The sequence below is a fragment of the Leucoraja erinacea genome, chromosome 18 (genome assembly GCF_028641065.1).
Source record: "Leucoraja erinacea ecotype New England chromosome 18, Leri_hhj_1, whole genome shotgun sequence".
Taxonomy (NCBI): domain Eukaryota; kingdom Metazoa; phylum Chordata; class Chondrichthyes; order Rajiformes; family Rajidae; genus Leucoraja; species Leucoraja erinaceus.
Window position 1 is genome coordinate 16,589,395 of NC_073394.1, and position 24,522 is coordinate 16,613,916.

General features: G+C 39.3%; 2 protein-coding genes across 4 annotated transcripts; one reads left to right on the plus strand and one right to left on the minus strand.

The window, feature by feature from the left end:
- Positions 1–51: 51 nt before the first annotated feature.
- On the minus strand, positions 52–13,350 carry ndufs3 (NADH:ubiquinone oxidoreductase core subunit S3). The gene is made up of 7 exons (XM_055649387.1): positions 13,198–13,350; positions 5,078–5,140; positions 4,107–4,204; positions 3,447–3,596; positions 2,479–2,604; positions 1,075–1,194; positions 52–348 (listed from the first exon to the last, which is right to left on the minus strand). The coding sequence occupies exons 1-7, from the start codon at positions 13,256–13,258 to the stop codon at positions 181–183; spliced, it is 786 nt and encodes a 261-aa protein (XP_055505362.1). The 5' UTR covers positions 13,259–13,350; the 3' UTR covers positions 52–180.
- kbtbd4 (kelch repeat and BTB (POZ) domain containing 4) lies at positions 13,265–23,844 on the plus strand. Of its 3 annotated transcripts, none has more exons than XM_055649384.1 (4): positions 13,265–13,401; positions 14,959–15,583; positions 18,682–18,788; positions 19,766–23,844. In XM_055649384.1, the coding sequence occupies exons 2-4, from the start codon at positions 14,980–14,982 to the stop codon at positions 20,621–20,623; spliced, it is 1,569 nt and encodes a 522-aa protein (XP_055505359.1). In that variant the 5' UTR covers positions 13,265–13,401; positions 14,959–14,979; the 3' UTR covers positions 20,624–23,844. The 3 variants fall into 3 exon arrangements, with proteins under 3 accessions (XP_055505359.1, XP_055505360.1, XP_055505361.1); XM_055649385.1 differs by lacking the exon at positions 13,265–13,401 and adding an exon at positions 13,416–13,948; XM_055649386.1 differs by lacking the exon at positions 13,265–13,401 and adding an exon at positions 13,416–13,840.
- Positions 23,845–24,522: the final 678 nt, after the last annotated feature.

Here is a 24,522-nt window from a genome sequence, read left to right on the forward strand (position 1 = left end):
CACAGCACGGAGTTATTAAGAGTTGAAATACAATTAAAGTTACAGCAAAGCAACCTTATACAAGTAATTTATTTACATAAATATCACACAGACCATTTGGTGTTACAGTACAACAGCTACTTGGGTCCACGTGAGAAGTGATATTACGCAGAGCCTTCCCTAAGATGCAGCTGTCTCTAGTCACTTTGTCTCGGGCTTTTTCTCTCCAGCGTCAAGTTTTGGTAATTCAACCGGCTCACGATGTGCTGGGAAAGTTTCCCACGGGCTATTGAGGTCAAATTTGCGGAATTCCTGAGATAGTTCAACTGGCTCAGCAACCACACGTTTGACTTCATCATCATAACGTACCTGGAAGAAAAGATAACAAGTAACATGGGTGACATACTTCATGAGATCGAACAATTAACATTGATGTTTAATTATTTCTAAATAGCGGATGTGCTTGCATTGCAGATTTTTAGAACCTAGAACGTACTGCACAGAAATGGGCCCTTAGGCCCAAAATGTTTGGGCCGAACTTAGTGCCAAATTAAACAGATCTCATCTGCTTGTACATGATCCATATTCCTCTATTCCTTGCACTTGCATATCTAAAAGCCTCTTAAAAGCCTCAAATCTCCTCCACCACCACCTCAGGCAATGCCTTCCAGGCCCCCCAACACCGTATACAAAACTTGACATGTATATCTCCATTAAACTTTCCCCCTCTCACCTTACAACTATGAGCTCCAGTGTTGGACATTTTTACCCTGGGTAAAATGCTCTGACTGTCTATCAAGTCTCCCCTCAACCTCAGACCTTCCAAAGAAAACAATCCAAGTTTATCCAACTTCTCCTTGTACCTGAAAGCCTCTAAACAAGGCAGCATTTTGGTAAACCTCCTCTGCACCCTCTTCAAAATCTCCACATCCTTCCTGTCACTTAGCGACAGAACTACAGGCAATACTCCAAATACTGCACGCAATACTCAAAACTTTTTTCAGAAATTTCAGGAGCAGGGTGAATGGTAGAGAAAAGCAAAAGTCAATTAAAAAAAATTGATAGCTACACTATTGTAGAAACCAGATGTTATACCTCCACATAGCCAGACAGTGGAAAGTCTTTGCGGAAAGGATGGCCTTCAAATCCATAGTCTGTAAGAATTCGTCTCAGGTCTGGATGGTTAGCAAAGAATACACCATACATATCCCAAATCTGGAATGAATAGTAGACATTTCTAATTTAATTATAAACTTTAAATTGTAGACTTAATAGATTCAATATATTTATGAAAGACATCAGAAATTTGTGCATCCAACCTACAAAATCTAAAATTATCTACTGGATAAAATGTTTTAAATTATAAAACCATACATAATAAATAAATTACTTAAATGTCACTTCTGAATTAGATCATTTATTGTATCTTGACTTAATCTAATGTCCTATTTTCCGTGCTTGCATCCCAAAGCGCAGTAGAGTTGTTTTAAATCGTATTATTAATTGTGTGGCTGCTTTTGGAAAATAAGCATCTTACAACAGTTAAGTCCAATTCAACCCTAAAAGCCTCATGATTTTTCACTTGGAATTCAAATTTTAACAAATCAATGAAGTAAAAGTCACCCAGTTTATCAAATCTGCTCTTTCCAGATAAATTAAGAGCCATCAAAGGCTGGATGCCCCCAAAACTGATGCCATTCCTCAAATTAAAAATTCAAATCTGTACTACTGACATCCACAAGCAACTTTCCTCCACCAAATTAGATAGCCATCCTGAATTTGTACACACAACCTTCAATTGGTATTTGTTACAACGTACAAAGTAGTTCAGCAAGTTCTATAAAAAAATAAATCATTTAAATAACATCTCTCATCAGAACAGGTAAGAAGTCCCATTGAGACTGGAGTCTACCTTTGGTTTTTAGACATTTAACGATAAAGCAATGATTTGTAGTTTTCTTCATACTGATCTCCAATCCTGCCTACAACTAGCTACCTAAAGCCTTGTTTTCATATTCAATTAAATGAATAATCTACCCTCATTAATAATTAATAGGCTGTCAGAATGTTGTTGAACCTCTTCTTTGCCGGTCTATCAGATTCTGTCAGCAAGCTCTAGCCTCCGATATCTACTATTGCTCTGCTCTGCTCTTAGTTCAATTATCTACCACTCCTTAAGGTTACATCCCTCCAAGCATTGCACTTTGTCTTGCCTTTCCAGGAGGCAAACTATTAATAAAACAGGAGAATCCAGGTCTTCTTCTTGCGTATGTCGTGCACAGCCTAAAGTTGACGGACAACTTGTTCTATTTGATCTTATTTGATTATGCACGTCAGGTTGATTGCATTCGTTGAAACAGGGCGGACCACGTGAAGGTTGCAACCTCCCACCTCAAGAATTCAGGTCAGCTTATATTCATTGTGAGAGCAACAAAATCAATCTCAGATCAATGCCCTTTGCCTGAGCTGGAAAAAAATCATTGTATTGCTTCAGCTCACCTCTCTTTCATACCAGTTTGCAGCTTGAAACACAGGTACTAAGGAATCCAACGGCGTCAACTCATCGGTGTAAGTTTTCACACGTATGCGAGAATTAAACCGCAGCGAAAGCATGTTATATACAATCTATTGCAAAAGAAGCAGTTATCTTAAAATTCAATCATGACTATCATTAATCAGAACACTGAAACAAGATACAAGATACACCGAAACAAATGAAAGTCTTGCACAAATTGTTAATTTTTGTAAAACTCTGAAATACATCATTGCATATTCTTTATATTTATGCATGCATGGAATTAAACAAGTGATTTGGCAATTTGGATTTTCCTATCATGGCTTTTGTTTATGATTAACTCTATACTTTTTTAAGCATCAAAAGGAAGTGATGTGTGGAAAAGTGTTCAAACAAAATACGCAAATTTTCTTTGAGCTTTATTTTCTGATAGGTGATTGCAGTGATATTTGCATGTATGAAGTCTATGCCATCATTCAAGAAATAAAGACGTTGAAGTCCATTCTCAGTGTAATTGACAATATCCAATTGGCAATGGTGTCTCATTGATAAAGATGCTGTTGTAAGGTTCATTTGAGACTATGCACTCACATGCCGCTCACATGTATTTTTGTTAATTTCACTCAAAAGTGTGATCTGATGAAGATTGTCAGAGTCCTGACCTATGCCATTTGCTATTTATTTTGTTCTTAGAGCACTGCACACATAACTCTTTCACTTCTGTTCTGTTCCTACTTCTCATACAAGATCTACTTTGGAAGGAAGTAGTCTTCCATTTTAGACAACATTTTACCCAATATATTTTATGCTTCGGCACAAGCAATAAGCATTTTAAGTAAAATCTAATAAATACAAAGTAATTTGAAATTCTCATAATAAAATATGCACAATTTAAAAGCTGCTATATATGTAATACTTCATAACTGTAGCCCTGACCCTTTAATCCCATTACCTCAAATCTAAACGGACGAGTTGGGACATCCACTGCAGTCTCATCAGCAAGCGATTTAAATTGGGCATTGGTATGATCTCGCAGGAATGTCAGCACCGGTATTATGCCATCTGGATGGATACAGAGTTCCAATTCATTGAAACAAGTTACCTATTGAACAAAGGCAAGACAAAGATATGTATTGAAGAAAAATAAAAAATAATTGCAGGTGTTGGGAATTTGAAATAAATACAGAAAATGCCAAAAACATTCAGCGGGACATAGAGAGTCACAGAGACATACAGTGTGGAAACAGGTCATTCGGCCTTACTTGCCCATGCCAACCAACGTGTCCCATCTATACTCGTCCCACCTGCCTGCATTTAGCCCGTAACCTTCTAAACCTATCCTAAACATGGTAATAGTACATGGCTCAAGCTACCTCCTCTGGCAGCGTGTTTCATAAACTTACCACCCTTTGTGTAAAAACGTTGCCCCTCAGGTTCTTGATTACTCTATTCTGGGTAAAAGACTCTGTGCATTTACCCTATCTATTCTTCTCATGATTTTATACACCTCTATAAGATCATCCCTCATCATCCTGTGTTGTAACGTATAAAGTCTGAGCCTGCTCAACTTCTCCCTACAGCTCAGGCAGCTCATATAGATCATACAGCTTACCTGAATGCGTTGGACATATTTGGGAAGAATGTCAGCGACATATTCACCAAACTGGGATAGCTGGTTCCACTGTAGTTCATTCTTTGGTCTGACAGTTGCTGCAAGATAAAATGCCTGATAAACCACAAGTATGGAGTTTCTATCATATTTTTTTCCCCCATTAAAAGCATCCAGGCTTCTTGGTTCATTTTTCCAACAAATCTCAATGTGTCAGTCAATTTATTTTCCAAATCCAAGTATTAATAAATGGTGTTGCAATTGGAACAAGTTAAAATCGGACTTGTCTGCACCTGGTATTAGCTTTCCGAAACCTCTCCATCACCAAGTCACAAGTCAGGACTGTAATAGAATGTTTTCCATATCTGGATGAGGGAATCTACATTAATCATGGTTCAACATTACTTCGATGAAGGTAGATTACCGGTAGGCAACACATCCATTGACTTAATCATCTGCAGCACATTAAGCAATAATTTGCTAAAACCAAAACAGCAGCACTTCACACAGCAGAAACCTTCATTTACAAGGATAAGGACAGTAGATACGCAGGGTATCACCATGGTGTACCTTTAACACTTGGACCTCAGCAGAGTTAGAAAAAAGCTCATCACCATTTCTGCACAACCAATGGCAAACACACAATACTGTTTTCATCCTAGAGAACAATGAAATAAAAAATCCCACCTCACATATTATGTTGCTTAGTTAACTTAAATTTCCAATTCAACCCCAAGCACATGTTAATCATAATGTAAAAGATTAACCTTTATTACATACCACACCACCTTTCCTTGTAACTGAATCCTCTCTTATGTGGCACTCTTGAAAAATTGTTTTGCTCTCCAAGTAGAGAACCATAATTACTAACTCTCTGTAAAAGAGCGCCTTTACTTGGAAGCTTCCCAATGTCGTCTGTGGATTTGCATATTAAAACCAAGATACAATTAAAAGAACATTTGGCAGTTACTTACGTCGTGTCTCGGGGGTCGATCCCTCATACCTGGTTTGCGATACTGAAACACTCCAGCCCGGGGCTAAGATAAAAACACAGGCAAGATTTTAACATCTCATTTGGATCAAAATAATTTTAAAAATGAATCTATGTATTTTACATAAACTGAAACTGTAATACAAATCAAAATCACACTTGATAAAGAAACATTAGGAATAAAAAGTGACCGTTAATTAAATGGAGCACTAGCTGAAAATATAAGTGATATAACTTAAAATATAACGAGTACAAAATTAAAGTGGGATTCTTTAAAAGTCCATCAGCCTTGGCTCATCGAGACACAGGACAAGTCAAGGTTCAAACAATTTTGCCCATAATCTAGGACTCTTCTGGAGAACTCACGACCCCTACATCTCAAAAGTGACAACGCTTTGTTTTTTATTCTGGACAGCTAGATGTAAATAATGTCATGGTATTATACTAGGCACAAGAAAATAGTCTCAGCATCATTGTTAACATTTATCCTATTTAAAAACATTGATTGTTAACAGTAATACAAATGAAATAGCCTATTGACAAGTGAAGGTTTTTGGTTAGGAGGTAATATGCAGGTACAGAGAGAAAGAAAATGCTGAACACATCACATAACTGAATTAGAGTACTGGTGCCAGCTGGGATCTGTAGCAGGGCTTCAGCGTTTAAACATAGAAAAGTACAATGCAGCAATAGGCTCTTCAGTCCATAATGTCTGTGCCAAACATGCCAAGAATAAACAAATCTCATCGGCTTATACATTACTCATATCCATTCCTAGCATATCTGTGCCTATCTACCTTAAACACCACTATTGTGTCTGCCTCCACCACTGTTCTGGCAGCGCACTCCAAGCACCCACCATCCTCTGTGTAAAACATTTACCCTGCACATCTCCTTTAAACTTTGCCCCTCTCACCTTAAAGCTCTGCCCTCCAATATTTGAGATGCCCATCCTGTGAAAAAGGTTGACTGTCCACCATATCTATGCCTCTCATAATTTTATAAACTTCTATCAGGTTTCCTCTCAGTCACCAATGCACCAGAGAAAGCAACCCAACCTCTCCTTGTAACTAATATCTTCAAATCCAGGCATCATTCTGATAAATCTCTTCTGCACCAATTCTAACCCTCCATATCCTTCTTGTATTAGTGTGACCAGAACTCACAGAATACTCCAAATGTGGCCTATCCAAAGTCCTATAAAACTATATCATGACTTCCACATTCTTACATACAATGCTCCAACCAATGAAGGCAAGCATACTATATGCTTTGTTTACCACTCTATCTACTTGTGTTGCCTGTTTCAGGGACTTGTGGACATGGATCCCAATATCCCTCTGCATATCAATGTTGTTAAGGGTGCCATTCATTCATTATCTTTACATTCGGCCTCCCAAAGTGCCATACCACACACTTGCTCAGATTAAATGCCATCCGGCATTTGTCCACCCATTTCTGTAGCTGATCTATATACTGCTGCATACTTTGACAGCTTTCATCACAGTCCCCAACCCCAGCAATCTTGGTGGCATCTGTAAACTTACTAACCAACTCTTCTACATTTAAGCAGCCAAGGTCTCCAGCCTGAATATTGTCTTTCCATCACAAACCTACCCCTTCAAACAGTAAGCGAGTTCTGAACCCAAGTCACTGGTAATCCTGGAACAGTGTCTTACTCTTCTGGATTAGTTTACCGGGGAGACTTTATCAAATGCCTTACTAAATCCATGTAGACAACATCCATGACCCTCCCCTCATCGATCACCTTCATCACCTCCCCAGAAAACTCAATCATGTCAATCCTTGAGCTGCTCTACCTTCTCCCTGTTACCCTTTTGCTTTTAAAGTAGGTATAAAAAGCCTTTTGGATTTTCATTAATTTGACTCACCAAATCCATTTTGTGGCCCCTTTTGTACCTTCTAATTGGCCGATTGAGTTCTTTTCTCCTTGCTTTATATTCCTCAAAAGCCCTGTCTGATTCCATCTTTTTAAACCTGGCATACGCTTCCTTTAGACACAAGGAACAGCAGTTGCTAGTTTATAAGAAAAAGACACAAAATGCTGAAGTAACTCAGTGGGTTAAGCAGCATCTCTGGAGAACATGAATGGGCAACGTTTTGGGTTGGCAACATTGGGCAGATGATAGTAGTAGGGGGGAGAAAGCTGGAAGAGACACGGGGATGGGACAAATCTTGGCAAGAGATGGCAGATACATGTGACGGGTGGGGGGGGGTGGGTGATGATTGATTGGCAATGGGTGGATAAAGGCCAGAGATGAAGAGACAAAAATAGTGAGAAAGGGAGATAAGAATAGGCTTGAAATTTGATGCCAGAGGAAGTAATATAGGCGGAAGAGGACAGGGACAGGAGAAAGGGAGAAATGGGTACATATCCAGTTGGGGGGCACAGGGAAGAGAAGGGGGAGGTTGTACGTTAGCTACTTAAAATTGGAGAATTCAATGTTCATTCTATTGTGTTGTAAGCCACTGGAGGAGGCTTAGAACGCAAAGGTCAGTATGGGAATAGAAAGGGAAGTTAAAACTGTTGGCAACCAGGATATACAGCAAGCCTTGGAAGATTTAGCCGGTTAAAGGAGGTGCATGTGATTCTCTGTCTAACCTGAAAGGACTGCGGGGACCCTGCATAGATGTGAGGGAGAAGGTATAGGGACAGGTGTTACAGGGGAAAGTACCTGAGGAGGGGGTGGTCTTGTGTGGGAAGTGATGAGTGAACCAAGGAGTTGTGGAGGGATCTGTGGAAAGTGAAAAGTGGCAGAGGTGGGAAGATGTGGTGGGATCACAGTGAAGATGGCAGAACTGTTGGAGAATAATGTGTTGGATATTGCGACTAGTGAGGTGAAAAGTAACGACCAGTAACACTATCCTTGTTCCGTCTGGGGGCGGGGCAGAATGACACAAGGAACTGCAGAAGCTGGTTGACAAAAAAAGACTAAGTGCTGGAGTAACTCAGCGGGTCAGGTAGCATAGCATCTATGGAGAACATGAATAGGTGACATTTCGGGTCAGTACCTTTCTTCAGTCTGACCCCGTAGTAGGGCAAGGCAGAGGAAGGTGGAAGAGTGGAGCGGGTGCAAATATGTGAGGGAGAGTTTCGATTGGCAGCTGGGTGGACTAAGACCGGGGATGAAAAGATAAAAAATGTGAGATCAGGAAAGAAAATGCATAATATATGGATCCAGAAGTAGGAATATAGGTAGGTAGGTGGGGTTGACGTAATATTGCAGAATTCAGATCCAAATATCTTGGAATCGTTAAAGCAGTGTTTTCTATTGTGTTAATATGCCCCAGTATTCACTTCTTCTTCTATGCCTGTTCACATGGTCGTTAATTCCTCAATCTTTCAAAAAATTACCAAATTTTTCTTTAAATGCCTCCTGCGACCTAGCTTGCATAATTGTCCAGGGTTAGCAAATTCCAGATATGGAAGAATTTCTTTAAGAAGAAATTCATACACACCTCTGTTTTAAATTACTTCCTTCTTTTCTTGACATTAGCTGCCCTCGTTCAAGACTCTCCCAAAAACACAATGTTAACTCTATCATATCCCTTTGGATCTTGTGTGACTCAATTTTCTAAACAAACAAAAAGAGATGCAACTTTTTTTTAGTTTTTGATAGAATAACCCACATGTCCCCTTTAGACTGTCTCCAATGGTAGTATATCCTTTCTTAAATAAGGGGTTCAAAACAGTATGCAACAAAACCCTGCATAATTGTAATGATACTTCTCTAAATCTGAACTCTGACTCCCTTGAAATAACACCCAATGTGCCACTTGCATTGTTAACTACTGGTTGCACTTAAATGTTATCGTTTTTGGATTTGCAAGCAAGATCCATGCTAAATTCCAAACAATCTCTCAAACGTCTGCCTTTTGAGTTCTCCCACTGAAGTGCATGGCATTACACGTTCCTACATAAAACTACATTTCCTCTCTCACTCAACCTTTATCTTGTTCAAGAGTTCAAATATCCCCACTACAGTATACACTCTCATATTTTTTACTTTTTCTACTAATTCTGATGACTTACACTCTATCCTACCCTATATTATGAGCAGATAGTTTGGCATGGAGCAGCTGGCAGAGTGGCTGCCGCTCAGCGCTGGGGAACCGGGTTTGATCCCGTCTGTATGAAGTTTGCATGTTTTCCCTGTGATCGCGTGGGTTTCCTCCGGGTGCTCCAGTTTCCTCCAACGTCCCAAAGATACATAGAAACATAGACATAGAAAATAGATGCAGGAGGCCATTCGGCCCTTCGAGCCAGCACCACCATTCATTGTGATCATGGCTGATCATCCCCTATCAATAACCCGTGCCTGCCTTCTCTCCATATGCCTTGACTGCACTAGCCCCTAGAGCTCTATCGAACGTTCTCTTAAATCCATCCAGTGACTTGGCCTCCACTGCCCTCTGTGGCAGGGAATTCCATAAATTCATAACTCTCTGGGTGAAAAAGATTTTTCTCACCTCAGTCTTAAATGACCTCCCCTTTATTCTAAGACTGTGGCCCCTGGTTCTGGACTCGCACAACATTGGGAACATTTTTCCAGCATCTAGTCCTTTTATAATTTTATATGTTTCTATAAGGTGCGGGTTTTAAGTTTGGCAGCACAGTGATGCAGTGGCAGAGATGCTGCCTTACAGCGCCAGAGACTCAGGTTCGATCCTGACTACGGGTACTGTATGTACGTCCTCCCCGTGACCGTGTGTGTTTTCTCCAGGAACTTTGGTTTCCTCCCACATTCCAAAAAGAAGTCTGTAGGTTAATTGTCTTCAGTAAAAATTGTAAATTATCCTTCGTTTGTAGGATTGTGCTAGTGTATGGAGATCGCTGGTCAGCGCAGACGCGGTGGGCTGAAGGGCCTGTTTCCGCACTGTATCTCTAAACTAAAACTAAGATAGGACATAATTGAGGGTCAGAAAATGATCCATGTGGCATTCTACTAGTTGCACTCTGTCAGGTGTCACAAAATCTGAGTACATTTTTTTAAATTCATGGAACCCTGACATTTATCTCACGAAAGTTGTTAAAGAGATTGAAACTACATTCAAAATACTGCAATCAATGGTGGCCTCATTGTTAGGAAGGATATAAACCTTGAATGTTTCAATATCAAATTTTCAGGAGGATAGGGTCCAGAGATTTGTATTCCCCTGATCAAAAACAACAATTAAAATATGTAATTGAGTAAAGAGAATCATTTTCTCTGGTGATAGAATTCCACAAGGGGGGGATAAGCTATGTGGAAATGAGCCGTTCTGAAGTATTGTCAGAAAATACAACTTCACACAAAAGAAAATATAAAAAGCTCAAACGTACCAAAAAACTGGGACAATTGAAAATGTAAATATGAAATCCATGTAGAGGCATAAAGGGATGTGAAATCTAACAGTAAGTCGAGTGAAGTACAAATCAGCAATGAACTGGCTAAATGGCAGCCCAGGTGGCACGTACTACCTGAATTTCCACTGTGTAAGGTAAAATGCAGAGTAATAACATTGATTCAATCATAGGATCAAACGGTAGTGGGGCAACAGCCTTAACAAATTAAATGGGGCAAAATGGAATACCCAAACTAGTCTTTCATCTGCCAAATCTTCAGCTTTCCTGACCATGGGAGAGTGTTGCATTTATATGTCAACAATGGAACACATAACAAAGCTTTCTGTTGGAATTATTTGCGGATATAAATAAAAGGAGAGTCAGTGTACAAAGGAGAGTCAGTCCTAGAATGTAAAAAGTACAGGGTAGAAAGAAAAGTATTGTTTGTTAGACTGACAGGACTTGGAGTTGAGGCTTTTTCTGTTTCATCTTTGTTTGGACACAGTGAGAAACATCAACTGATATCCAGGGCTGTTCTTCAATTCCTGCAAGTTACAGGACTGTATGTAAGAATTTAGTTCAAACTTTGACCTGTGGAGAGCAGTAATACGCTTAGCAGCGTCTACACTGCCGGAATCCTATAAGAAGAAGAAGTAGAAAGGAGAGTCAGTGGACGTTGTTTACCTGGATTTTCAGAAGGCCTTTGATAATATGCCACATGGGGCTTCTAAAGATGAGAGCCCATGGTATTAGAGAGAAGACGGATATAAGGTTGGCTGAATGGCAGAAGGCAAAGAGTAGGAATAAAGGGGGCCTTTACTAGTTGGTTGCCAGTGACTGGCAGCGTTCCAGAGGGGTCGGTGCTAGGGCCGCAACTCTTCACGTTGTGTATCAATTATTTGGATGAGGGAATTGAAGGCTTTGTGGTCAAATTTGCGGATGATACGAAGATAGGTGGAACAGCAGGTAGTGTTGAGAAAGCAGAGACTTTGCAGAAGGACTTGGGACAGGTTGGGAGAGTGTGTTAAGAAGTGGCAGATGGAATACAGTGTAGCAAAGTGTAGATTCGTGCATTTTGGTAGTAGGAGTAAAGGTCTAGACTATTTTTTAAATGGGGAAAGAATTAAGAAATTGGAGGTGCTAAGGGACTTGAGAGTGCTGGTGCAAGATTCTCAAAAGGTTAATTTGTACATTGGATCGTTATTAAGGAAGGCAAATGTAATGTTAGCATTTATTTTGAGAGGTCTAGAATATAAAGACAGGGATGTAATGCTAAAGCTTTATAAAGCACTAGTCAGACAACATTTGAAGTATTGTGAGCAGTTTTGGACCATATATCCAAGGAAGGATGTCCTGAGGAGGTTTACGAGAATGATCCAGGGCATGATTGGGTTAACGTAGATGAGCTTTTGTGGGCACATAGCCTAAACTCACTGGAGTTTAGAAGGATGATGGGGTACCTCATTGAATCTTACAGACTAGTGAAAGGCCTGGATAGTGGATGCGGATAGATGTTTTCACTAGTGGGAGAGTCTAGGACCAGAGGGCATAGCCTCATAATAAAAGGACGTACCTTTAGAAAGGAGATGATTAGGAATTTCTTTAGTCAGAAGATGATGAATCTGTGGAATTTTCTGGAGATTTTGCAGAGGCCAAGTCATTGGGTATTTCTCAGGCAGAGTTTGATAGATTCTTGATTAGTAAGGATATCAAAAAAAAGTGGATAAGTCTCCAGGTCCTGACAGGATATTCCCTAGGACATTGAGGGAAGTTAATGTAGAAATAGCTGGGGCTATGACAAAAATATTTCAAATGTCATTAGAAACGGGAACAGTCCCCGAGGATTGGCGTACTGCGCATGTTGTTCCATTGTTTAAAAAGGGTTCTAAGAGTAAACCTAGCAATTATAGACCTGTTAGTTTGACTTCAGTGGTGGGCAAATTAATGAAAAAGATACTTAGAGATAATCTTATACAAGCATCTGGATAAACAGGGTCTGATTAGGAACAGTCAACATGGATTTGTGCCTGGAAGGTCATGTTTGACTAATCTTCTTGAATTTTTTGAAGAGGTTACTAGGGAAATTGACGAGGGTAAAGCAGTGGATGTTATCTATATGGACTTTAGTAAGGCTTTTGACAAGGTTCCTCATGGAAGGTTGGTTAAGAAGGTTCAACTGTTGGGTATAAATGCAGGAGTAGCAAAATGGATTCAACAGTGGCTGAATGGGAGACGCCAGAAGGTAATGGTGGATGGCTGTTTGTGGGGTTGAAGACACATTTAGTGTCTATCTTCGATTTAAATCAGCATCTGCAGTTCTTTCCTACACACAAGGTCAGCATGTGAATGGAAGGGGAAGTTAAAGTGTTTAAAGCCTTCACTCTCCTCGTTCATTCCTGCCACAGGTTAAATGCAGAAAGCAGACAGTACGGGAAGACCTTGGTGTCCTCTGCAGTCTCCACATCCTCCTACACTCTGATAGGACCCTGTGTTGTTCCGCCACCAACCCTGTCCGTGCCCTGCCTGGTCTCCCCTTCCAACCCCTATTCCCATCAACCCTGTCGATCCTCAGTGGCCCTGGACTGGAGCAAGCAGCCAGCAGTGTCACCGAGAGAAGGTCAAACAGCGGCACCATGGCTCACGTCCGCCTTGCCCTGCCTACCCTCCCACCGCCTGTATGGGCCGGCGCTCCCCGCCACCCCACCGTCTCCACCTCACCACCTTCACCGCCGCCGCCGCCGCCGCCCCCTCCTCACCCGAGTTCCGGAAGCCTCTCCGCAGCCCAGCGCAGGCCAAACTCACAAGCCTGGCCGCCATGGCAATGGGAACGGAAGCAGCAGCCGGCTGTGCCTCACTAATCCCTCCCCGCCGCACCAACAGCGGGTCCCACACTAACCCTTCCCCCCTTCACTGGACGCGGAGCTGAGTGCGGCGCCTCTGGCCGACAGGTGACAAACTAGGTAACAGCAGTCCTTTTGGCAAAATAATACCAGTGAGTTAACGGGCACTAGGCCCGAGGGGATTTCCTCAATTTTCTGGCTGTGAGAGGACATGGGGCTCAGATGGACGGCTGTTATATATTCTCCACCAGAAGCCGCTGCCAATCTGTTGTTGTTGGGCTTTTCCAGTCCCTCGGCTGCAGTCACTCGGGCCGCTCACAGGCCCCGGCTCTTCACGAATGTGTGGCCAGGCTCCCTCAGCTCCGTTTCTACGCCGATGCTCGCCAATAATGTGCAGCCTTTTCCTCCGAATATTTAGGGTGTTCTCTTGTCTTTACATTCATTTGCTCGCAGGTTTATGGCAGTAAGCCGAACGTAAAATGTTGGTGTCAAAGTAGCGTAGAAAGGAATCTTCAAATTAGCTTATCATTTAAAGAATATAAAATATTGAAGGCACCGAGTGAGTTATTTTATCTTTGGAAAGAGTAAATATGATAGAGTTCTATTGGAAATGTCCGATTTTGAAAACCGATGTACCTTTTCCGAAATCAAGATGTAATATTCAACGGTGATTTTCTTCATTATACTCGCATATTAAAATGAAAATTCTTTAAAAAAAAAAATGTTATCTAAGAAAAGCAGTGAATCTAAGGATTGGCAGCATTTTGAAATTCTACAAAGGATGACCAATAAATTACTATAGATACAGGAAAACAGAAACACATGAAACTGATTATAAGAACCGTAGTTATGTAGATAGGAAAAGATTAGGTGAGTGGAAATTAGGGTCTGGCACAGACCGAGATGGAGAAGTTACATTGAATTGGGTTAAGAATACTAGAAAATTCTATTCTATTCTCTTTTCTATTTATCATCTTAGAGCAAGTTACATAAATTCTACCAGAAAATTTATAGGCTAAAAAGGTGGTGCAAATAAGAAAGCAAAAGAAAATTATGCATAAAGAAATATTACTAGAGAAGTATTTATGAGCTGAAAATGTAGGTTCGGAGCACCTGATGATTTACATCCCAGAGGTTTTGGAGAAGTGACTGTCTAAACACACTGGCATGTAAATGATGATGTAACCTCTAGTTGTCATATTACAAAGTTTTGTAGATTCTGGAACAATTTGTGCAAAATTTGAGGGTAGCAAATGTGACTCCACTATTTAAGAAAGAAACAAGAGGTAAAATGAAGAATTACCTGACTAAAGTTGTTAAGTGGGATAGGTTAAGTAGCTTTTTCTAACCATCACATAAATGATGGACTAAAAGATCCTTGTGCATGATACTACTTCTTATTGAGTCCATATCACAAGATTACAAATTGTTCAGACAGAGCTGAACACACTTATCAGCATCTGCAAACAATGGCGTCTTGCGCTTCTTGTGAGTAGTGGTGGAAAGATAGGTGGAAACAGGGCCATGACGTGAACGCTCTTTCCTTGACCCCTGCATGATACTGAATGTATGATATAGGGTGTTTGTGTTTTTAGACAAAACAACTTACCAAATATAATATGGTGATATTTTGCAATATAGGGGGAAAAAATGGTATTATGAATTTTATTCCCATAGGATCTGATTGTGCCAGTTATTATGGAGCCAGCGAGTGACATGGGAGGTGCAACCATTGCCGGTTCAACTGAAGAGAGTTATTTTATGAGCTATACCTTCACAGACAGATTACACTCTGTCCGAGTTGCTCAGAGCATAATGGATCTGTGTCTTGAAGACAGGTTGTTTGCAGATGTTACCATCTCTGTGGAAGGTAAAGAATTCCAGCTTCATAGGCTAGTTCTTTCTGCTCAGAGCTGCTTCTTCCGCTCCATGTTCACCTCTAATTTGAAGGAAGCTCACAATGATGTTATAGAATTAAAAGATGTGAATGCGAGCGTTTTCCAGCTCCTTGTGGACTATATCTACCGGGGAACTGTAAAACTAAGAGTGGAGGACCTTCAGGAAACATATGAAGTGGCGGATATGTACCAATTGACCTCGCTTTTTGAAGAATGCTCTCGGTTTCTGGCTCGGACAGTTGATATCAGGAACTGTTTACAAGTCATGTGTTTAGCAGATCAGCACAGTGACCAGAAACTGTATACTGCGGCAAAACAGTGTGCAAAAACACACCTGGCCCAGCTTCACAAGACGGAAGATTTTGTGAAACTGCCCATTAGATTGTTCACGGACATCATTAAAGGTATGTGCTTATCTAACATTTCACACGATGGGGACATTTAAACATTTTATTAATTAAAGGAATATATGGGAGAAAATGTATATGCTGTCCAAAATCTAAGATAATTTTACCAGGAGGCTAGGCCTTTTATGTAACAAATAATGGTGCAGCCTTTCTAGAGAAGAAAAAATGTTCATATTTATTCCTGTATTCTGCAGCAATTGCATTTTATATATACATTTTTTAATAAATAGTTTTTTCAATTTAGTCTTGGAAATTATGTGATCCTAAATATGCAGCTAACTTCAGGTTTTTAAAAAAATATTTTTACATTTTTATTTTGAGCTGAAACTTACTAATGACAGGAGTATACAAAACAGGATTGATTATTACTATTAAAATTTATTTGAATGTGTCATGGTGTGATTAAAATAAATAAGTAAATAAATCCCTCTTACACAAGAAAACAATAATTAATTTAATTGGCCCTTGAGGATATTGACCAATTAATCAATTTCCTGAAAGACTAATTAAATGCCTTTAATGCGTGTCTGAACGTTAAAAAAATGAGACCCATTCTATTATTTTCTAATTAAGCTGTTTATTTAGTTGGCCATGCCAGTTCTGACTCTTTGGAAGAGCTGTCAAATTAGTCTCTTGTTTTTATTTCCATCAATCCAAACGTTCCATTTTCAATTATATACACAATTCCCATCAGAATGTGCAGATAAATTTGCTTCTATCACTTTTCCAGACAGTGTTTTCTAATTAATAACACTACCTCACAAAAATAATCCTTTTGACAGCATCCATTGATTATCAGCCTGCCAATATAAATTGTTTTTCCTCTTGATGATTTTGAATAACTTTGAAACCTTCCTGTAACCTCTTCACTCAAGGAACATACCTAATGTAACTAGTCATTCCAAGTAATTGAACCCTCTCATTCCTAGTTTCATTCTAACGTAATTACTCTGTTCCTATTCCAAAGGCTTGATGGCATTTTGCAAACTAATTAAGCTGATTACTCTCCTGGTTTACCATTTCATAATCGTAATAATAATCATACTTTATTAGCCAAGTATGTTTTGCAACATTAGAGGAATTTGATTTTGGGAGTCAAATACTGTCAAAATCATTCAACTTGTTATTATAGAGGAAACTGAATGTTTCTTGAAGAAGTCTCGACCTGAAATGTCACCCATTCTTTTTCTCCAGAGATGCTGTCTGACCCGCTGAGTTACTCCAGCTTTTTGTGTCTATCTTCGGTTTAAACCAGCATCTGCAGTTCCTTCTAGACAAACTGAATGTTTTATTGGGTGGACTTCCTTTGAATTAAATGTATTGCATTCACTTATCTAAAATAGGCGCACAATCTACAGCTTTCAGCTTGCCAAAAAAGTTTTGACAAACAAGGATATTAATGGTCTACTGATTTAAGCACTTTGAAAAGTAGAATAGTTGACTCTATAATTTTTGTTACGAATCAATTACTTTTGGAAATATGTGCAACACTTTAATACAGTACAGGAAACTGATTAATTACAGATGTCTGAAGATTAACCAGGATGAAGGGCAGTAAACAAAGCCATTTAATGTGCTTCCAAGTGTATCTTGCTTTATTTAGTCTAGGTATTTAGTCCCAAAATCTACAAGGATGTACAAATAATAGGATTAATGAATACATTAGTTTCCTTGATTTTGTTTTCCGCAACAGGAATGAGAGATAGTAGAATTATGTCACAAGAAACTGCAGATGCTGCCAGTCTTGAGCAAAAGACAAAGTGCTGGAGGAATTCAGCATGAGAGGCAGTATCTGTGGAGGGAATAGTCAGACCACGTTTAAGGTCAGGACCCTTCTTCAGACCCAAATCAAAGCAACAGTGGAAAGATTTTCTATTTCACCAAAATCAGGCTAGCATGGCCAGGGAGCTGATATTGTCAGTAGACCCTGTCATTTCCAAAGTCATAACTATTTAGCCTGAGTAATGGAGTAATGGAGATGCCAGCACTAACTGGGTTACAGCTGGGTTACAGTTCCTCTTTAGAAGGGCAGTGATGCAAAAATTGTTCATGGGTCTGCAGAAAAATGCTTGCCAGACTTTCTTACAACGTTTGCTTACTGCAGCATTTGATCCCTGCAATGCCATCTCCTCGCATGTCATGGACATAATGTGTTGGGAGATTGAGGAAGCAACAGTGGACTTCTGACTAACATTAAAAATTCACATTTACGAGGACCTGCGCTATAGGGAGAGGTTCGACAAGTTAGGACTTTATTCCTTGGAGTGCAGGATGCTAAAGGATAAGTTTCTAAAGGTGTATAAAATAATGAGGGGAACAGATAGAATGAATGGACAGAGTTGTTTTCCCAGTATAGGAGAATGGAGAACTAGAGAGCATAAGCTTAGTGGGGAAAGATTTAACAGGATAATGAGGGGGCAATGTTTTCACATGGTGGGTGCATGGAACAAAGTGACAGATGAAGTAATTAAGTCGGGTACAACAGTATTTTAAAGACATTTGGACCATTTCATGGATAGGTAAGGTTTAGAAGGATATATAGTGTGGAAACAGACCCTTTGGCCCAACTTGCCCACACAGGCCAACATGTCCCAGCTACACTATTCCCACCTGCCCGTGTTTGGTTCGTATCCTTCCAAACCTGTCCTATCCATGTTTCTTAAATGTTCAGATAGTTCCTGCCTCAACTACCTCCCCTGGCAGCTTGTTCCATACACCTTCCATTGTGTGAAAAAGTTACCCCTCAGATTCCTGTTAAATCTTTTCTCCTTCACCTTAAACCTATGTCCTCTGGTCCTCGATTCACCAACTCTGTGCAAGAGACTCGGTGCATCTTCCTGATCTATTCTTCTCATATGAGCCAGGCAAATCAGACAAGCTGAGATGGGGCATCTTAGTATGCAAGGATGATTTGGGCTGAAGGGCCTGTGCTGTGTGTTTAAGCCTATATCAAGGCTTACTTCCAAAATACCTTGGTGGAGTCCTAGACAAGAACAATTGGGTCAGTAGTCTGTAGTCCTGAGCCACAGTCTGGACTCTAGTTATAAATAATAGGAAGATTCAAAACAATAACATTTTCTTTTATGATACTCTAGATGGCGTTCCCAGCTCCCAGAAACCAGCCAAAGCGATAGAAACCTGGATTGACCATGACAAGGAAGAGCGAGTACAATACTCTGAGAACCTGTTATCCAGTTTAAAGGTACTGTACATTAAAACCAATAAGTGTAAATGTTTCAACGGAAATAGAAATGTACTGAAACTAAAATTACTTACCAGTGCAAAACTCAAGACAAACTTCACAGATCCAGGGATCTAACCTCAAGTGTTATCTGTGTGGAATTGGTTGCACTTGATTCTCCAGTTTCCTCCTTTGTCCAAAAAATTTGCTTGTTGGTTAAATTACTCTTCTAAATTTCCCCAGATTGTCAAATACACCAGGATGCAATGAAATTCCTTATTTACATGACGGTAACAGAATAAACAGTGTACATACAATAGTGATAAATACAGCAATTAATACAATTCCAAGTGTAAATCAGCAGAATATTATTGCTGGTATAGGTGAGTGGCAGGAGATTGAGGGAGACCCATAGGAATGTGAAAACAGATAGCTTACAAGATGATAAACAGGAGAATGAGTGATTGGGTGCTCTCTGAAAGTTAAGGTTGATGGGCTGAATGGCGAATGTGAGAAACATTTTATATTTTGTATTTATATTTTGTTTATTTTATATTTATATTTTATATAGTTTATATTTTGATTGGATCTTCCTTGTCACTGCTACCATTGTCAACAAGAGAAACAAAACTGTAGGATATAATTACTTCTAAATTTTTCTGTGTCACATCACAATATTTGGGCCTGTTTTGTTTCTGTTTGATCAATATCTAGGAATTTCCTGCCCACATGTTAAAATACAGCTATCATAAGAAAAAGAGCTCTTCAAACTCTGGCAACTGAAGATGAATAATAAATTCAGCCACCTTAACATCACTCACATTCCAACAATCATGTTTGCAGGGAAAAACTCGCCTAAGTGGAACCGGCCCATTAATCATTCAATCTAAAGATAAGCTTCTGGTGTATGTCCAATAATAAGTTTTGCCTTCAATTGCATTTATTTAAGCTTGTTAAATAAATACCAAAATAACAATGTTATTTTATATTTCAAACAGGAAATTGGTGAAATAGTTCATATTTATCTGATTGGAAAGGAAGACACACGGACACACTCACTGGCTGTTTCTTTGCACTGTGATGATGATGCTATCAGTGTCAGTGGACAAAATAGATTACGACAGCAGATTACCGCTGCATGCAAGCATGGAAGTGACCTGTATGTTGTGGGTGGCCCTATCCCACGTCGGATGTGGAAATGCAACATGGAGACAATGGACTGGGAACAATGCGCATCACTACCAAGAGATCGCCTGCAGCACACGCTTGTATCTGTCCCAAGTGAAGATGCCATTTACTCATTGGGTGGAAAAACCCTTCAGGATACGCTCTCCAGTGCTGTTATTTATTATGTGGTCTGTGATAATGTGTGGGTCGAAACAAATCAGCTGGACACTGCAGTGTCATGCGCGGCTGGTGTTAACCTTAATGGAACTATCTATCTACTGGGTGGGGAAGAGAATGACCTGGACTTCTTTACCAAACCATCGCGTCTCATCCAGTGTTTTGACACAGGTACCAGAATGTGCCAGTTAAAGTCGTATCTCCTCCCTTTTGCAGGCCGTATGCATGCTGCTATTCACAAAGACCTGATTTTTATTGTAGCTGAGGGAGATTCCTTGGTATGTTACAATCCACTGCTTGACAGCTTTACCAGACTGCGATTCCCAGAGGTTTGGAGTCGTGTGCCCTCCCTGTGGAAGATTGCTAGCTGCAATGGTTATATTTATGTTTTCAGGGATAAGTGCAAAAAGGGTGATGCCAATACATTAAAATTGAACCCAGCCACTTCTGTGGTCTCTGTGATAAGTGGAATTGAGATATTGCTGACAAATTGGCAATTTGTTTTGGCATGAATCTAACCAAATACTGACTAAACATGCAGTAATATAGATTTCAGGACAGTTTTGCATTATGAAAATTTATAAAGATTGAATGTCGCAATTTAATCAGTATTTCAGTCAACCTATCATCTTTTTTCAAAAGCTGATAGTGATCGATTACTGTATATATCAGGCCAACATAGAATTTAATTGCAATTTTTAGGTACTTGTTGGCCACAAAATTATTTTTTTAAACTTCTGCAATTAACAAAACTTCAGTACTTGTTTTGTTTTCTAATATGTTAATTGACTGAACAATCCCATAAATATTTTGACATGTTCTATCTTTAAAACTGGGGCAGTACTAAAAGAACCAACAAAATGCAAATCTAAATTAGATTGACACGTTATACACAAATATTTCCAACAAAGTACATGACATTGTTAAACATAATGAAATGTCAGTTACTTACAAAAAAATGAACCACAAATAAATAATGTGTTTATATAGCAGTATGTGCTCTAACAAATGCAGTCTTGTTGTTTTAAACTTGTATTGGGGATGTTTCTTTATGTCATTGTAGATGGGTAATTATTTAAATCTAAAACATTTATTAATATACATAGTTTATTTACAATATGATTTCACTTAAGTACATTGTTTGTAATGATCTTGTGGAACTGTACTCTTCACCTTTAAATAATTGGTAGTTTGCATCCATAGTACCAACACCTACAAGTTTTTAATTTGCTAAGTTTTCTAATGTTCTCATTTCTCATAGCATGTTCCTATCACTTTAGCTTGGAGTAGTGCGTAATACAGAGCAAAAGGGGGCAAAAATGGTAAACAGAATTATGGAAAGAGTTGATTTGCTGTTAAGTCAGCTTTGCTAATTTTCCATGAGATGAAAAATTCCAGTATCTGAAGATTTAAATTCACTCAATCTCACAAAGGAGGCAGAATATGTGTTCATGAGGCAAGTCAGTGACCTTTTATTATCAATAGAATGCGTCAAGATTGTTACATGTTACCCATACAAAATAAGATCAGACACCATGCCAATACTAGGTTTTAAGAATGCAAACTAGATTTGACTAAACGTACTATTTTACTACATAAACTTTTACTTTGACTGCCCTTGGTGAGTTTAAAAATCTACTTCATGGCCCATCTATCAGTAAAATAAGCAAGTCCATGAGGGTATTGTTGCAATCATTTAGTATTTGCCTTATTCTCTACTCAAGAGCTATTTGGATGAAGTATTTTTTAACCAAAATAACAAGTTAACATTTTAAAGAAAAATTTTAAAAAGTTAATTTATTTATTTTCATACTTTCTTATTATAGTACAACAGTGCATAATTGGCTCTTAACCTTGCAGAAAGGCAAAATCCTCCTTTGATCACACTTCTCGAATGACAGCTCCGGAGAAAACACATGAACCTCCTTCTTAGAAGATGATTTGCTAGCACTTTAATCAACGCCATTGCAAAGTTGAATTACCGGCATGGGAGAAAATGAAAGTTACTGAATTGTTTTAAAACCCATTTTATTCCCTAATAGCTTTTAGGTTTATTATTTAGGTTTATTATTGGCCAGCTGTACTCATTCTTAACAAACGCTGATGCCTTAGAAACATAAATAGGTGCAGGTGTAGGCCATTCGGCCCTTTGAGCCAGCACCGCCATTCAATATGATCATGGCTGATTATCCAAAATCAGTACCCTGTTCTGGCTTTTTCCCCATAACTCGCTTAAAAACACTTTAACAACTAATAGATCTTATGCAGCTGGACATGAACAATAAGTACATTCTTGCCCGCTCCATCCAACTCCAGGAACAAATAGAATTAAAGAAAGGTGATCAACAATGTCACCAATCAGAATCCGAAGAGTTTCTGGTGATGGAACAAAATGACAATAGATCAATCTACTCGTTTGCTTCATTATACCAGTGACATTTGAGATGTAGCTTACAGGGTTTCTTAATCGGCTTTATAGCCTCAGAAAGGTCCCTCATATAAATTCACAACCCATATTCAGGCTCATTCCCTCGAACTTGCCAGCCAAATGAAAATGCATTTTCCTGATCCCATTCTAATCTATTTAATCGGATCTAAAAAATGTAATGCAATTACTTCTCTTTGCCTACCAAAAATGTTACCTCGATTTCCAACCAGGATCTATTCCAGGTATCCCATTTCTCACCTCCATGGTGTCCCTAAGAAACATTAGAAAAAACATCACTTTCCACATGTGTGATGCTCCACAGAAACGTCCCATAACTACACATTGGGAATACAGTCATTGTGTCACTTTGTAGCTACTGACTCCATCTTCCCTATGAAACTGTCTACAGCTATAGTATCATATTTGAATCTTGGATGAACCTCAGACCACAGATTTGGACCATCCCTAGGGCAGCATATTTCAGCTTCCACTACATGATTTCATTCCACTCTGGCCTCTGCTTAGCCGTAATATTTGTTACCATTTCAACTCTGTTCTAGTCAGCCTTTCCTCCTTACACTCTGAAAACACGACATAACGCGATGTCTCAATCACCCACCATCCATTACTTTCGGACTTTGGCTCCTGGTTAGCCAAAGCCTTGATCTTAAAATACTACTTAATTTCAAATCCTTCCTTTACCTCATCCTCCCTATTTTTATAATCTTATTTTTTTACAATCCTGAGAGATATTATTGGTATAAGGTATCAGCTTGAAATCTGGACTTTATGTCATCTACAAATTTAATCACCATTATTGGTCACTTTAGGCAACCAAAACCTGAGCTCTGAAATTCCTTCCCTAAACAACACTTTCATTCTTTCCTCTCTTAATATGCTTTAAAATTTCTTTAACCAAGGTTTTCATTCATCTGTCCTCATAGCTCTTGCAATTCTTGAAACATTTTATTTGATAGCATTCCAAAAGGCACATTTGAATATTTAAATGTTAAAGGTGTTATATGGCACATTGTTGTATATAAATTCAAGTTCCTTGCAACATTGTATTCATCTTGCTGTTGTTATTTGCTGTGTTAATGGTTTTATATACCCTAACTCCAGATTAAATGTACAATTTAATCATGAGATTTCATGTATCTTTTTTCAAAATACACGTTATATAAAAATGCGTATTAAAAGCACATTTTTGAAATTACACAAGAGAATGTACGATATCTTTTTAGATATATTTAAAACCAGTTGCCTTATTCTGACAAGTCATTGCTAGAGGGTTAGCTTAGAGATACATTATGGAAACAGGCCCTTTGACCCACTGTGTCCACTCCGACCATCGATCACCCATTCACACTAGTTCTGTTATCCCACTTTCTCCTACACACTAGGGACAATTTACAGTGGCCAATTAACCTATAAACCCACACGACTTTGGGATGTGGGAGGAAACCGGAGGATACCCATGAGATCTGAATGTGCAAACTTGTTACAGACAGCAGGCATAGTGCCGCAGCAGTGGAGCTGCTGCCGCAGAGCGCCAGAGACCCAGGTTCAATCCTAACTACAGGAGCTGTTTGTGTGGTGTTTACACATTCTCCCTGTGATCACATGGGATTCCTCCAGGTGCTCCAGGTTCCATATACCAAATACGAGCAGGTTTGTAAGTTAATTGGCTTCTGTAAATTGCCTCTAGTGTGTAGGTTGCAAAAGTGGGATAACATAACACCAGTGTACGCATGATAGTCGGCATGGACTCAGTAGGCTGAAGGCCTCCATACTGTACATCTAAATTAAAACTGCAAGCAAGATCAGGATGGAACCCTGATCTCTGGCATTGTGGGACAGCATTTCTACCAGCTGTGCCACTGTGCTACCCTAAGTTGTGGCAAACACTTGTTATATGCAATTGGATATTAGATCAAAGGAAATAGTATTATTGCAACTGTCTATAATTAAAGTATAGACTTA